This window comes from Alligator mississippiensis, chromosome 4, assembly GCF_030867095.1.
Source record: "Alligator mississippiensis isolate rAllMis1 chromosome 4, rAllMis1, whole genome shotgun sequence".
Classification (NCBI taxonomy): Eukaryota; Metazoa; Chordata; order Crocodylia; family Alligatoridae; genus Alligator; species Alligator mississippiensis.
The window spans coordinates 88,066,371-88,082,191 of record NC_081827.1 but is presented as its reverse complement, the minus strand read 5'-3'; the positions used below and the strand labels follow the sequence as shown (position 1 = coordinate 88,082,191).

The 15,821-nt window shown below is 49.1% G+C and overlaps 1 protein-coding gene across 3 annotated transcripts in view; it reads right to left on the bottom strand.

Annotated features, from left to right (window-relative positions):
• CRADD (CASP2 and RIPK1 domain containing adaptor with death domain) overlaps nucleotides 1-11,965 on the bottom strand; it is a 106,402-nt gene extending 94,437 nt beyond the window's left edge. For all 3 annotated transcript variants that reach the window (XM_006269288.3, XM_019480952.2, XM_014610895.3), the window contains exons 1-2: nucleotides 11,886-11,965; nucleotides 9,024-9,322 (exon numbers count right to left, since the gene is read on the bottom strand). In XM_006269288.3, the coding sequence (XP_006269350.1) occupies nucleotides 9,024-9,321 (298 nt within the window). In that variant the 5' untranslated portion in view covers nucleotide 9,322; nucleotides 11,886-11,965. The remainder of the gene's footprint in view (nucleotides 1-9,023; nucleotides 9,323-11,885) is intronic.
• Between the last annotated feature and the right edge of the window lie 3,856 nt (nucleotides 11,966-15,821).

The following is a 15,821-nucleotide window of genomic DNA, read 5'->3' as shown; positions in this document are numbered from 1 at the left end:
CAAGGCCCATCTTCAGGCCCAAACTGGCCAGTGGACCAGCTCTGAATCACTCATTAGCCTCTCGGGCCCTGATGAGTTTGATAAGTCACAACTCATAATGAGTTATAAAATTCAACCTGCCTTAAAGGAAAAACATATTACATGCCAGTAGCCTTTAATCCTGTAATTGGATTACTGCAGATTGGAACTCAATCCAACCAAATCTTACTTAGGTAGTTGCATCTTGTCATCAGGACTATTTCATCAGTGAGCTTTTCTCTTACCAATAGAGACTTAAAAAGTAGGTCTATTACAAAAATGAAGTTCATCTAATACATTATTACAGTGTAGAAAAAATTTAAATGAACAAAGCAAGTAAGTTTTTTTGTTATACACAGATTTTCTACAATTTTCAACAAAAACAATTTGTTATTCAGAGATAAGCAAGAAGCAAGAATTCTCAAGGGTAATATTTTTTATTGAACCAACTGCATTTGGACATAACATATTCACACAAAAGTAAATCTAAAAGTGATTTATTATGGCCTTGATCCAACAGTGCATTTAATGTGCACAGTGCGTGTCAATAATTTCACTAGAGTCAGTTGGATTTCTTAAGTGCTTTGAGTTGAGTGCATGAGTACTCTGCTGAACTGAGACCTGAATAAAACTGGCATCCTCTTTCACTTCTCTATATATCAAATACAGTCAAAGCTACAAAGAATGAAAATAATATCGAAAAAAACGCCATGCATGCCCTTTCATCAGGGCATTCAAGATCTTAGTATTATTAAGCAATGCGAATACTTTACCTGGACAATTATATAGGACAGGGGTTGTCAACCAGGGGTACTTGGGAAGGCTCCAGGGGGTACGCAGCAGTGGCACAGAAAAGCAGGGACACTTCCGGTTTTGCTGCCAGCACTTCTGGTTTCACCACTGCATGTGGGGGACACCCCTCCTCATCGATTGGCTGCCGAAGGATGCCCCACACAACTTGATCAGCTGCCAGGGGATCCCCCAACTTTTTGACTGGCCGGGGCACTCCCTACACCAACCAAAAAAGGTTGAAAACCCCTGATATAGGAAACTAACTTCAGGCAGCCTCAGCTGGCTAGCGCTACTACATTTCTTCCAGTACATTTATTTTATCTCACTAAATATGGCAATGCTTCCTTAGTATCTGGGGTGTGGGTTGTAGCCGTGTTGATCTAAGGACATAGGCAGACAAGGTTCTTTGGGTAAATCCAATATCTTTTATTAGACCAACTCAAATAGTTGGAAAGATTCTTCTTAACAAGCTTTCGGATACAAATGCCCTTCATCAGGCTGGGGAAGCATCTGCAGATGGTCTGTGCTCTTCCTGGATGGTATATATCTGTGCATTCACAGACATGAAAAAATTTTCTGGAAGGAGGGAAGTGCAGCTATGTTAATTTTACAGAACAGTGAATAAATGGTTAATACAGGGATTAAATTACTTCATGGGATTCTGCAGAAAGCTTGTGGTTGATTCTAGGAGTAGAAGTCCCATCTCCCAAGTGCCAGTCTAGTGCCTTAACCCCAAAACTCTCTTCTCCAGGATTAAAAGTCCTTCAGGAAAAAATATTTAATCATTTTATTATCTGTGTCTTTATTATTACTTTTTTTCTTTACTAAGACTGAAAGACTGTATATTTCAGACCAGAAAAGGAGGAACTAAATTATAGGCAAATCAAAACTTATTTCATAAAAGGAATTAGAAGAAACATTTTATAACCTGTAATAAACTCTGGGTTTCTAAAGTTTTTAAATCACTTTCTGATCAATTCAATAGGGAGCCAGAGGACTCCTTTAAGAAAAGCTGCAGTAATCTAGGCTATCTTGGGGTAGGCAAGTAGCCAAGACACAGGCTAACTGCTAAGAAAGCAGGCAGCAATCATCAGGCAGTCATAGAGCCACACAGATGAAGGCTGCTCTGGAGAGTAACATCCCAAGGGAACAACTGCTGATCTGTAAGCTGCTAACAGGGCAGGTCCATAGGCAACTCCAAAAGCCCAGAGCTGCAGGCAGCTGTGCTAAGCCCCAAGAGGCAAAACAGGGTGGCCCACAGCAAGGAGCTACCCTGGCAAACTAGCCAGCCAGCAAGCCTAATCAAAGGCATCAGGGGGGGAAGGGGGGCAGGGATGGGGGGCCCTGAGGAGCATCATGACCACAGAGGCAGGGTTGAGGCAGCATAAGGCCAGGCCTGAAGCTAGGGAGGAGGCTGGCCCTGCAGGCTGCGGGGGAAGGAGCTCTTCACTGAGATGGTGGCAGGAGTGATGGACTGAGAACCCACTGCTGCAAGGACTTTGCTCAAGGAAGAGATGCTGTTCTAAGATGGCTGTGGCCGGAGGAACTGATTGAGCTCCTACTACAAGGAGAGATTGCGCATAAGAGACTGAGGACTTGTAAGGAGCTAAGCCCAGGACACAACAGGTTTTCATGATACAGCCAGCAGGCTTGGTGTTTGGGTTGAGGCTAGTACGCCTTTCTTTATTTTGTTATAGTTTAGACTGGTGGTTTTGAGGCCTTATTAGTGCCCAAAGGGCAAGCAACTACTTTGAGCCTTGCCAGGATTCAAAGACAGGTGAGTATTGCCCTAGACAGGTGAGAACCAGGGTCAGAGATGTATAAACCAAGGACAGCAAGAACCAGAGTCAGGGACCCACAGCCCAGGAGGGGTGAGATCAACCCAGAAGAGCAGAGACCAGGAGCCAGGGGCCCAGTGGCCCAGAAGGGTTATTTCTAGGGCCCAGGGGCCCAGAAACAGAGATATAAGGGGCAAGGGCCCAAGATACTGACACATGACAGAGCTGGAAGTCCAAGACAGTATGCCTTGGCTCAGGGACCAGCGAAAGCAGAGGGGTGGAGGCCGAGGCCCCAACAAGGCAGTAAAGACCTGAGGTGGCTAAATGACATTGAGGACAAAAGTCCAACTGGAGTAAGGATGCTTAACAACTGCAAGGCATGGCCACAGCTGTAGGGAAGGTCGGAGGCCATGAACAGCCCATAAGGCAGTGGGTACCTTGAGGAGCATATGGACCAGAAGGGCCCATCTACCAACTAGGGGTGCACCAACCAGGATTTTTTTTGCCTGACACCGATGACCAATTATCAACCAGATTTATCAGCCAATACCAATCTGACAGCCCATAACCAGCCCAGCAGCATGGAAAGCAGTGTCCGGCTGGTAAGTCTGTGGGGGCAAAATGGTGTGGGAGACGGAAGGAGCATGGAGTGGGGGGCGGATTGAGGTCCCCACGGTGACGGGGACAGTGGGGTAGGGGCTGAGGCAGGAGCAGGTTGCTGCACAGCCAGGTCAGTGAATGCGCACCCACTGGCAGTGGGGTACAGCCACGTCGGTCAGTTAACCCAGGGCACATGGGGGGAGAGGCGGGGAGTGGAGGTGGCTCCCCATCACTTTGTGCACCCCTGGGGGAGGCATGTGCCCCCCAGATTTGTGAACAGGGCAAGGGCAGGCTACGGACCAGGGGCAGCGGCACTGGGAGGAGTGACTATGGGGAATTCTGGGGTGGTTTTAGCCGACCCCGTAGCCTTCCCTCCCAGTCCTGCCTCCACCCACCCTGAGTGCAGCCCCAGCACAGCCCCCACCCGCCGGGAAGAGGCTGGCGTAGTCCCTGGCCCCAAGCCAACAATGGGAAGGCTTCCTTGCACCCCTCCTCTGGGGGTGCGCATAGTAATGGGGAGCCAGTCCTGCTCCCCGCCTCCCCCACACACCCAGAGTGGGGCAGGACATGAGATGGAGCCGTGGGTGGCTTGTCTGGGGGCGGAACAGGGAGGGGGGCAGCTCCCACTGCTGCACATACCCCTGGGGGAAGCATGGGGTCACATGCCCCTTGGATCTGTGCACAGGGCAAGGGTGGGCTGCCTGCTGCAGGCTCAGGGCCAGGGGCTGCGCTGGCCTCTTCCCAGTGGGGGGCTAGGCCAGGGCTGTGCTCAGGGCTGACGGGGGCAGCACTGGGAAGGGGGCTACAGGGTGAGCTACACTGACCCCAAAACATAACCCCTACCCCGTAGCTCCCCCACCCAGTGCTGCTGATGCCTGTCCCAAGCACAGCCCTGCCCCAGCCCCCTCCCCCCCGCCTGAAAGACACTGGCACTGCCCCTGGACCTAAGCCCACAAACCATCCTTGCCCTGTGCACAAATGTGGGGGGCACATACCTCTCCCGAGGGTGCGTGCAGCAGATGGAGCCATCCCCACTCCCTGTGCCCCCCAGACAAGGTACCCATAGCTCCATCCCATATTCTGCCCCAGCCCCATTCCCTCCCTCACCATGGGGGCCTTAACCTGGCACCCCCATGCCTCTTCCCCCCCACAGACTTACTGGCCAGATGCTGGTCTCCAAGCTGCCAGGCTTCATATCAGCTCTTGGATAGGTATCAGCTGATATGGCTGGCTAACAATCGGCCATCGGTGTCAGTCAAAACATTTTTTATTGCTGCACCCCCTAGCTCTAACAATTACATCAAGGCGTGGTAGGAAAGAATGGAAGGAAGGGTAGCTAGAACCCGAGTAAGGCAGTAGTCATTTGCCACCAGAGGGTATCACAGCTGCTCCTAGAGCCCAGTCCTGCTATAGTCAACAGTAAGTGCTAACAAAAGTACACTTTGCATCAGTATACAATATTACTGCCCCCTTTTAGTCACACAAAGAGAAAGGATTTCTTTAGGGAACATCCTTCTCAGGTCCCTTTTGAATTCAAAAGCTTGTCTAATTCTTTTCCAACTACACAGTTGGTCTGTGGACCAACACGGCTACAACATCACTAGAACAATACCACAAAGAGTACTTTTCCAAGAAATTAACTTAAAGCATGTGCTTACGTGCTAAGTAAATAGTCTCACTCTCTTCCATGGAACTCCTTACAAACTTTAACTCATGTATATTCTCATGTGCTTTGATGGAGAGGAGTGCAAAGTCGCATATTGAAGTCCATTCATGGAGTTCCACTGTCCGTAATTCTCTCTTATAAACTTGGAAAATACTCTCCTTCTTAAGTATTCTATCTTGTGCAGCTGGCCAATGTAGTTTCTTTCTTCCCTTCTATACTTTTAAATGGACAAGAATTTAACATTTGTTGTTTAAAACAAAACATGTGGCTTCTCATGTCAAGCCATGTGTGTTTATGAGAAAGCAGCCCTGGTGATACTGCTAGACACAGATACATATTTTTAGAGTAATTTGTTGCTTATTAAGGTATTGAGCGTGTTCTCTTTCTAGTTCCTCCACTACAAGTCCAAATACTAAAACAGGGCACGACTAATTGCTTGTTATCTTGTTTTTTGCCTTTGGGTTGCCACAACAAAAATAATGGTAATCTTTAACCTAACCTAGAGCTCTTTACTAAATTACATGCCAGTTTGGAAAGAGGAGGATCAAGTGTATGCAACCCACTCAAAACCAAAGAACCTGCTGGGAACATACAGCACATTAGTCACAAATTATTGCCTGTAATAAGAAACAGCCCACTATAGAATAAAAATAATAATAAATTTTGAAACTCTCCTTCTAGCACCAAGCTGCACAATGCTGACCCTGTGTAATGGTTCTGTGAGTACAACTGGAAGGATTATTCATCTGACAAACTGATAAATAATGAATGTACACACACCAACCTAAGGCAAATAAAAAAAATAGATCAGAATGGTGTCACCACAGTGACAAGGTGTTTCTCAACACTTTTTAATAGTAGAGTTGTTCGTTGTTATTAGACCTTATATAAGCTACCTACAATATATGATTTTTGGAGTAAAAAAATAATGAAAGCTATTTTCCCATTGCTGTAGCCAGAGAGGAAACATAAAACATTTTTTACACAGCTCAAACAAAAGAGTGGCTTTCATAGTATTCTAGGGGAAAAAGGACATGCAATCAGAACACAGCAAATTTAAGCTTGAATCCTACACCCAATCTTGATTCTACCAGTTCGTATGTATAATAAAAGAGCCTGCCTTCAGAGAAGAGAAGAAAATCTGACCTCATCCATAGAGATGTGAATCATACATCAGGTCACCGAACCAAAAAAGACTAATACTAATATCAATGAGCAGTGAATCATTCCAAATCTTATCACATACCATTTCTCAAACAATACCATATACTATTGCTCCTTTTCCTTCCCCCTTAAAAACCTAGGTACACATTCGTAGAACCTTTTTTTTTTTTTAATTTATTAGTAACAGTGTTGTTCTGACTGTACACCTTTTTCCGAAATTTTCCAAGTTTCAAGAGAATGAAACCAATCGCACCCCTATTCAACCTGACCATAACCATAGAGGAAAACTAGCAGTGCAAGTTTTCCAAACCCTCCCAGCTAGCCCTTTCTGTGTGCATGGGGTATGAGTGCCATCATTTTATACAAAGTACATGTGACAATATAACAATAATAAAAGAAAGCTAGGGATCATTGCATTTAATTGAAAGACCCCAAAGTACCTTGGTTACCTTTAAATCAGGCCTGCACCAAAGATGCACCACAAATGAAGAAATGGTTGTACATAATATTTGCTGTGCCTCATTGACTACCCCTATGTAAGATGTGCATTGAACGAGAACCACTAATCCATGTACCTTCACTGTGTGAAGAAATCTCTGCCTCTCAATTAGGCCAGTCCAGGGGAACCCCTCCCTGACTCAGGGACTGGGGAATGCTCTCTTCCTCCAATGGCATTTTCAAAGCAACAAACACATACCTCCAGGCTCCAGCTTGGATGATGCCCTGTAAGTAAAAGCCTGGAAACTAGCCAGAAGTCTAGGAATAAATATAGGCAGATGCATTGTAAAAGGATTATTATGTCCAAGACTGTAAATGACTCTGTTTGATTATGTTTGCTCAACGTATTCTGGCCTCATTGTTCTACACCCCCCATCAATAAAGGTATCAGGTTACAGAGTGCCTGTATGAATTCCTGGGGAGAGGCAGGCCTTTTTGCTCCCTTTACTTGGCTAGTAAAACTGGGCTTGGCTTTTTATTTTCTTCCAGTATCTGATGCTATCTTTGGATGCTTTGGGCTAAAAGGAGCACCCCGAAATATCACTGTGGGCAAAGCACTCCCTAGGCTTGCAGGCTCTGTGTGCCCCAGGCTGCACAAAGCTGTACCAGAGACCAGTGCCTGGGTGGTGGCAGCATTACCCCAGGGAGGCAGGTGTTCTCCAGGAAAGGGGACAGGCGGCTGTAGGCTCCCCAGAGAGACTCCTGAAGCATGGTTTTAGGCCTGGCACAGTGAGGTGGGTGGCTCTGCCACCACACACTAAATATTATTCACAGTGCAACCAGATCACGCATATATATTCGCACACCTGACCCAATCTTCCACAGCTATGTGCCTTTGCAAGTTTAGAAAAACTCACCTCATGTAAGACCACACCTGCAAAGGGCAATTTTTCAATCACTCACAATACTATGATCTACTACAGGCCAGCTTTTATGGGAAGACTCAAAGGCAGTGTTCTCTAGTGAGGACTTCAGATGCCCCCCTCCCCATTCTAACTCCAGCAGCCATTTTGGCATTGCAGCTATTCTAAATGTACTGCAAGAACATTTTTTATGATGGCAAAAATGTTATTGCAGTGCTTCTCAACCTTTTTAAACTCAAGGTACCCCTCAGAAAATGCCAGCTCTTAACTTTCACACTGTTTTTGATTATGGAAAAATAGAACAAGTCTTCTCTTGCAAACACGTTTTTGACACTGAGTTCCTACTTGAAATTTCTGGGTTTATCTTGTGAATCACATATAGGGCCATACACAATGCTAATATTGTACTAAAAAAGATACTGCACCACCCTAGTTTAGGATTACAGGTGCATTATTATTGTTATAGGCAGACAAGGTTCCTTGGATGAATTTGATATCTTTTATTAGGCCAACCCAAATGGTTGGAGAATAGTTATTAAGCAAGTTTTCAGGTTCAAAAACCCTTCGTCAGGCTAAGGAAGCTTCAGCAGTTGATGTGTGCTCTTCCTGGATGGAATGAAAAGTAAACAAGCCAGGGGCTGGGCTGGGCTGGGCTGGGCTGGGGAGTCAGTTGCCAGGCAGATTATAATGTATCAAAAATCCAATGCCTATGTTTAGTCCCTGATCTCTAGTATCCAGCAGGTTGATGAAATGGAGCTCACAGGCTGGTCTCTGGGAAGTGTTGTGTAAGTTTCCCTTGAGGATCAGGACAGAGATTGGAGAGAGAGTGGCCCTCCTGTGAGAAATGTGCCCCCACGGGTTATTATTATTACAAATGTATTTCTTCTTAAACATAGTTGAAATATTTTATCCAAATACGAAGACTCTCTTTCAAGCAAAGACCATGCCTAAACAATTTCAGTGTGGAAAGTAACCTATTTTGGAAACCCAGACATACCAGAAAACAAGCTATTAGAATAAAAAAGTTTAGGCAACTATACCTGTTAGCTCCCACTCCCAGTGTAATTACACAGTAGTCCATAATTTGGATGGCATGACCACAGATATCTACAGTCCAACGTATTTCCTTATCAGCAGGGATCTGGGTTTTCTGTTTGCCACAGAAAATTTTGGATTTTTAACAGAAAAAAACAGGATCCTTGCTTATCAAATAACAATATAAGATAGAGGGCTTGATTTAAAAGTAGATGCATTAAAGGATTTTCAGGACTTAAACAGGGTGTAATAGGCCCAGGATTATCCTCCAACATCCAGGACAGTCCCAGGAAAAACGGGACAGATGATCACCTTACCTCTGCTCCTTCTAGACAGTACAAAGTACTGCCTACTACCTCCCAAGAACTGCAGCTTCTGGCCTGCTCTGGACAACATAAACCACTTTTCTAGATGGCATATCCTCACTGTCACCTAAGCTGTGAATTACCTGCAGTAAAAGTACATTCCAAAGTGCTGCTACTTGATAACCAAATGGGGGTGGGAGGGGTGGGAACAACGGACGGACGGACCGACGGGACAACACGGACAGACGGACAGGACGGGATGGGACGGGACCTTCAAAATTCCAGCAATACACTCTGGTCTTACCTGCAGGCTCCTCAGGCATAATTTCTTTGCGCTTTGTCTTTAATTTGTCTCTAACCCAAGGAAATTCCTGTAATGAATCCAGAAATACATCAAAGGCCTTGGGTCCTCTGGTAGGAAGGATATCAAGAAGCATCGTTGTTTGTCTCTGACTGGTGGTCTGGGACCTTATTTCTTGAACATGGTTTTCTGTTAGAATCCCTTCCTGATAGAGGTACTGAATGACAAGTCCTTCCATCAGCACCTCTGTGGAGAGCTCCAGCCGCAGGGAGCGCAGAAGCTGCTTGTCTCTGGCATCCATCCTGTCACAAGGTTGTGAGAAAAGAAACAGGAGATGTAAGATTGAAGAATTTCAGACTTTAACATCAGGAAATCATACATTATGTTTGGAAGCAAACCAAACTATAATAAGAGTGATCATGGTGGGATACATATCACCATTCAGCCGTGTTCAGCCGTGTACATTTCATGGGCAACATATACTAAGATAATAGGTGTTTTCATCAGCAGATATGACTGGAAGAGCCCTTCTGAATTTGCATCTACAACCACAGACAACCACAACTTACAAATATACCAAGTTTCAGCTTAGAGTTAGGGTTTTTGCCCACGCTACTCCCACTGGAAGCATAGGTGGCAGAAGAAAATATTATTTGGGGAGGCTGCCTGCCCACCTGACCTCTGCCTCTCCCTCCCGCAGGACCACTGGGGGGCCGGTGCACTGTGGTACTGTATGTGGTGGCAAAAGAGCATGCAGTGGGGGTGCTAGACATGGCACTATGGCAGCAGGGCGTGGTGCTGCTGCTGTTGCCGGCTGCCACAAAACTATTGGGGGGTGGGGGGCCCTAAGCCCTGTTAGCCCCGGCCTTCCGCCGCCTATGACTGGAAGGCTGTTCCAGAACATCACTGCTCTCATACTTAGAAGCTTTCTTCTAAGTTCAAACCTAAATATATTAAGGCTAGATTATACCTGCTTGTTCTTGTCCTAGTATTGTCCTTTAACATAAGTAGTTCTTTTCCCATGTTGGTGTTTACTCATCGAATCTGTTCATCCCGAGTAATCTGATCCTATCCTACCTTCATTCCAGAGTCTAACCACCAAAGAGGAAAAGGAGAGAGTATTATCTCTGCTCTATAGAACAGGAACCAAGGCCCAGAAAGAAAAGGCAACTCACCGCAAGTCACATCAAGGGTGTATCCCTTCCTGATAAAGATGCTGAACGCAAACCCCTACTCCAGCACCTCTGCACGAGTTACTGAAGGAGCTGGCAACTGAACCTGAGTCTCCAATCTGGTGCACTAGCAAGTCCTTCCCCAGACATGTTAGTGGCATTTGCAAAGGAAAATTCTGGTCTCACATTTAAATGCTCTCTCAAGCTCCACTGAGCTAGAAAGTAACATCACAGGCCAAGTAATTTCCGCAAGTATGAGTGCATGGCAAGCATGATTAAAAAGTTAATTACTGATAACTAGACAAGGGGCCTGACAGTTTGATGATGCAGCATCTTGACTGCAAGGGCTCTACCTCAGCACTAAGATAAAGGGAAATCAGATTTTTCCAGTCCCTTATAGGATACCTTTTTAATGTGAACTTAGACCAAGCCTCTCAAAAGTGAACAATGACAGTCCCAGAAAACCACAAAAGACACCCCTAAGGAGCCTGACTTTTAGATAGCAGAAACTTTAAAATCAGGTCCCCCTCTAACGCATCACAAGTTGGACCCCCTAAACTATCAGCCTCCTTAATTCTACCTATAAAGCCACAGATTTGGAACCTGACATTTGTCCTACTTAATTACATACATGTTTGACCCAGAGAATTGGATGGGGTTAAATCTTAGGTGCTAAGGCTACACTCCAGGAAGTTTCTCAGCACAGAGGTATTCCTTGGAGTGACTCACAGGCCTGGAGCTTCTATGGTTTCTAGGCATCACTTGAGATATTAGAGTTTCTCTAAAGGTTTTCAGGCTAGGAAGAGCTCTCAGGGACTAGATTATGGTTTGGAGACGTGGAGCTAAACAGCAGACTTGGGATCCTGATAAGGCTCTGATGCAAACTCAACCTGGAAGCAGGGTTTACAGGGCCACAGCTAAAAGCAAGGAAGCTGCTCCCCCCTTCACCCCACTTACCTTTCCTTTGCTGGCATGAAGAGCACTCCCCCAGCTACCCCAACTACTGCCATGAGAGTTCACCCTCTTTTTTTTCAGTCTACTTTTATTGATAAACCTCAGCTTACCCCCATCCCGGAAAACACCTCTCTCCTCAAGTAAGAAGGCCAAAATCAAAAGTTCCTCCAAGTTCTCTGAAATATGTTATTTTTTCAGTTTCAGGGGCAGAATCCAAGACTCGTTTTCCCAAGCGCGGCTGCACATGCCCATGACCTGCATGTACATCCAGCTGCACAAGCCCGGGGCTGCATCCCTCCACCGAAACGTGCCTCAGTGCTTCAGTAAAACCTGGCTCTTGGCAAAAACACACTGGCACCTCCTGGGCGGGGGACCCTGGAAGTCCTTCCCTGAAAGGTGCCAGGGCGAGTCCGGCACGAGGCCGGGCAAACATGATGGGCAGGCAGCACCAGAGAGCACTGCCCTATACTGGCGGAGGGCAGAGGCTGGTCTGCCCCCAGCTTCTTGACAAGAGTGGGCCTCTCAGCCACAGAGCCCCCAGGGGCAGGGGCAGTTGGGCACTGCCAAGCCCCCTCGCCCAGGAGGCGGGGATGGCCGCTGGCAGGTGTCACTGAGCCCCACCGCACACGCCGGGAGGGAGGGAGAGGGAGGCAGCCGCCCGCCTCCTGCCTCCCCCGGGGTGAAGGCCCCTGTCGGGGAGCGAGGCCCGCAGCCCCTGCCCGCGCTGCCAAGTACTTACACTCGGGCGCTACCCACTCCGCACGGGCCCAGCCCTGGTCCGCACCGGAGCCGCCATCTTTGTTGAAGGCAACCGGGAAACACCCCGGCCCTGCCAGGGGGTGGGAGGGCCAGCATGGCGGCCATGTTTGCTAAGGGCACCGGCCTCCGAATGGAAGCAGCGGCGGCCATCTTGGTAGCGGGCAGCGGCCCTCTTGGTCGCGGGCAGAACCGCTGAGTGCCGTGAACCCTGCCCGCGGAGCAGGTGCGCGGCAAGGGACCCGAACGCTGCTTGCGCAGGGGCGCGGCGTAGCGCTACGTCATTGGAGTAGGGGAACAGGCCCGGCTGCCCGGGCTGGTGGAGGCGAAGCGGCAGTCGCGGCTTGCACGGATGCCAGCCGGGCTTTGCCTGCCCTGGCTGCGGCTCCCATACCACCGCCCGGGATATAAAGCAATTACATGAAACATTTAAATTAAAATAAATTAAATTAAACGTCTTCATTATTAAACAGACAGAAGCATGTAGCAGCCTTACCCCTGTGGGATGGGGCCACCAGTGGCCCGGGCAGCCTGTGCACGTGTGGCAGGTGGCAGGCCCAGGGGGCACAGGCAGCAGGGTGGCAGAGGAAGGGGTGAGGAAGGCACTCGGGGAGACTGGTTTGTGGCAGGCTCGCCAAAGAGGTTGGCAAGGTGTCACTGGGCTTAAGGCATCATTACTGGTAGCAGAGGACCTGGAGCTGCAACACAGATGCACGTGCTTTACTTTAGTGACAGCCCCACGAAGGATGGTGGTGGGACTATGTGGTGCTTATAGTGCAATGCACCTGTGAAAATCTCTGGAGAAGACTGTCCATCCTGCCCTTGCAGGTAGCTTCCAGATTGACAGGCAGAACTCAGGGCCTTGTTGCACCTTAGTTTTGGGCGGCTCCTTGGGGCTCTTAACCCCCAGGTTGTCTGCACATTAACAGCTCTAAATGGCTTAAAGCAGCATTTCTCAACTGGTAGGTCACAACCCAAAAGTGGGTCGCAAGAATATTTGGAAGGGTCATGAGGAAGTCCCAGAAAAACCCTGTGAAACTGCGGGTTTCCTCTTGCAGCCTGCAAGCGCTGCTTGAGACTTTGAGACAGTGGGAGCACGTGCATCTGCGCAAGGAGACACATGTGGCCAACATACAGAGAGGCCTGGTTGCGGGAGCAGTCCCAGCTGCTGGACGCAGGCAAGTGTATGGGGAGCAGGGGATGGAGGTCCAGGGGACTGTTTGGAGTGCTGGGGCAGGTGTGTATGGGTGGGTGTGTGGGTGGAGGCTGAGGATGGTAGCTGGATGCGGGGCTGCAGCAGAACAGGGGGAGCAGCAAAGAGAAGGCCTCTGGCCCTTCAGCAGGGGAAGGAGGCGGGGGCAGTTCTTTGCAGTGAGGACCTACATGTCTGGGCGGGCGGCACGGGGCCAGTGCCCATACACACGGGCCCACACTTGCTGCTTGCGCTCCAGCCCAAGCAGGATGGGAGCAGCTGGGGGCCCCCCCCAGCAGGGTTGGGGAGGGGCATGGGACTGTGGATCAGGAATGAGGTGTACCAGCATGGGAGGGGGAGGGGGCTGCGGTTTGGGGGTGAGGGGTGCCGAAAGGGGTCTTTGGTAGGGGTGCACTGATAGAGATTTTTTTGGACTAATACCAATGGCTGACGTTTAAGGAGCCATATTGGCTGATACCAATCTGATTCTGATATGCATCTGGGCAACTTGGAGACCAGCATTATGCTGGTAAGTGTGGTGTGGGGGAAGGGAAGGGGTGTGGTGGGGGCCCCTGTGGTGTGGGAAGGAGTTGAGCAGGCACTGCTCAGCCAGGGCGGGGCAGGACAGGGGGGCGGGATGGCAGGGGAGCATCTCCCACTGCTGTGTGCACCCCAAGAGGGCATGGGGGGCATGTGCCCCCAATCTGCATGTGGGGCGAGGGCAAGCTGCCGCTGTGGGCTGGGGCTGTACCGGATTCTTCCCAGCGGGGGTTGGGTCAGGCTGTGCTTGGAGCAGGTGGCGGCAGCGCTGGGAGGGAGGCTGGGGGCAGGCTGCAGCCACCCCAAAATTCATTGCAGCCCCCTCCCCGTAGCTCCCCCCTCCCTGCACTGCCTCTGCCCGCCCTGAGTGCAGCCCCAGCCCAACACCCCCACTGGGAACAGCCCAGCACAGCCCCAGCTTGCAACAGTTTGCCCTCGCCCAGTGTGCAGATTCAGGGGCACACACCCATCATGCACTCCCTGGGTGTGCGCAGGGGAAGAGTCACCACCCCCCCACCACACACCCCCGAGTGAGCTGCTCACTTGCTCCGTGCTGCGCCATACCCTGCCCCACCACAGCTGAAAAGTGTCTGCCCCTGCCCCACTCCCTTCCTCCCTCCCTCACCCACCATGGGGGCCTTGATCTGCACCCCCACGTCCCTTCCCTTCCCCCCCCACAACCATTGGCGATGCATAGGGGGTGCACGCGGATGCACATGCACCCCCTGAGTGTGACAGTGCAGCTGCTATGAGAAGGCGCCGCCAACACTGTTGGCAGCACCTGCAGGTGGTTGCCACTTGCTGCCACCCCCCCACTGCTGACACCACAGGCAGTGTCTGCAGGCGGTCAGCGACCATTGCTGGCTGCTGCCAATGCTGCCAGCAACGTCTGTGGGTGGTCGCCGACCCCTGGTCGGTGTTTGCCACCCCCCTCACCTCCCGCCACCGACAGCGCTGGTGGCATCTGTGGGAGCTCCCTGCTTACCACCACCGCACTCCCACTGCCACCAGCACTGCTGTGCCCCTGCAGCCGCCAGGGGCACCCACCATTCGTGCCCACAACAGACTTACCAGCCCGATGCTGGTCTCCAAGCCGCTGGGCTGTGCTCCTGGCCACATGCATGCTGTGGCTGTGCGCATGCACAGGGCATTGACTGTCCATATTATCAGCCACATCAGGCAAAAAAAGCTGATTTCCAATATTGTCAATTTTCTCTATATCGGTGCTGATCCAATATGGGACCAATGTATTGGTGCACCTCTAGCCTTTGGGTCAGGCACCAGCAGGGCTGGGAGGTGTGGGTCAGGATAAGCCATCGATTTGGCAAATGGGTCCAGGAACAAAAAAGGTTGAGAACCACTGGCTTAAAGAATGCATTATGTGGCTCAAAGTTGCACCGCTCCAGGGCAGGATTATCTCTTGATCCGCATAACCCAGCTCCTGTTCTATTAAGGTGTGGCTGCTCCCCACAGATGTGCTGCCTAAATTGAAGGTATGACTGCAAGTTAGCACTAAGTTGATCAACATTTGTGCAGCTCACAGTGTAACGTGTAGCAAGGGCCTCCTTGTTCAAAAGTTACCTTAGTAATATTGCTGTCCTCACAAACTGCTATCTTCACAATGGACACGCACACCTCTAGGTGGCAAAGGTTTGCATGATGGATGTTTTTACACATCTGTTTTTCTAGGCGTGGGAAGGTTTAGCAATCTTATCTGAATAAAAATGCCAAGGATGCCATTATTATTCTTTTAAATAGTTTTAATGAATGATCATAATGTCAATATAACTTGTTTCCCAAGTACTGTAATGGGTGGAGTGGAAATTGTTTGGCACTTGAACGTGTTTCTATATGCTGGAGAATTATTTGTATTTATTTTAAACCTGTGTCTATTTTTTTAAATGTTGTGTGTGTTAACCCCATCTGTTCTTATTTCTGGCTTTTCTTATAACACAACACCTTAATCTTTTGTAATTTATGGTGTCAGGTTCCTCCTGATGTTATGGCTCTGATTCTGCAGGCGTCAATAGGAGTTAGGCAGCTACATACCTGCTCCATAATCCATGCCTTCAGTCTGTTGCCTTCTCACAGCAGCAGTCTGGTCCTGAGATACAGCACACTATGGCAGCACAGAAAGGAGCTACTATAGATTTTCACCAGCAATTAAATCTCCATCTCCTTCCAGCT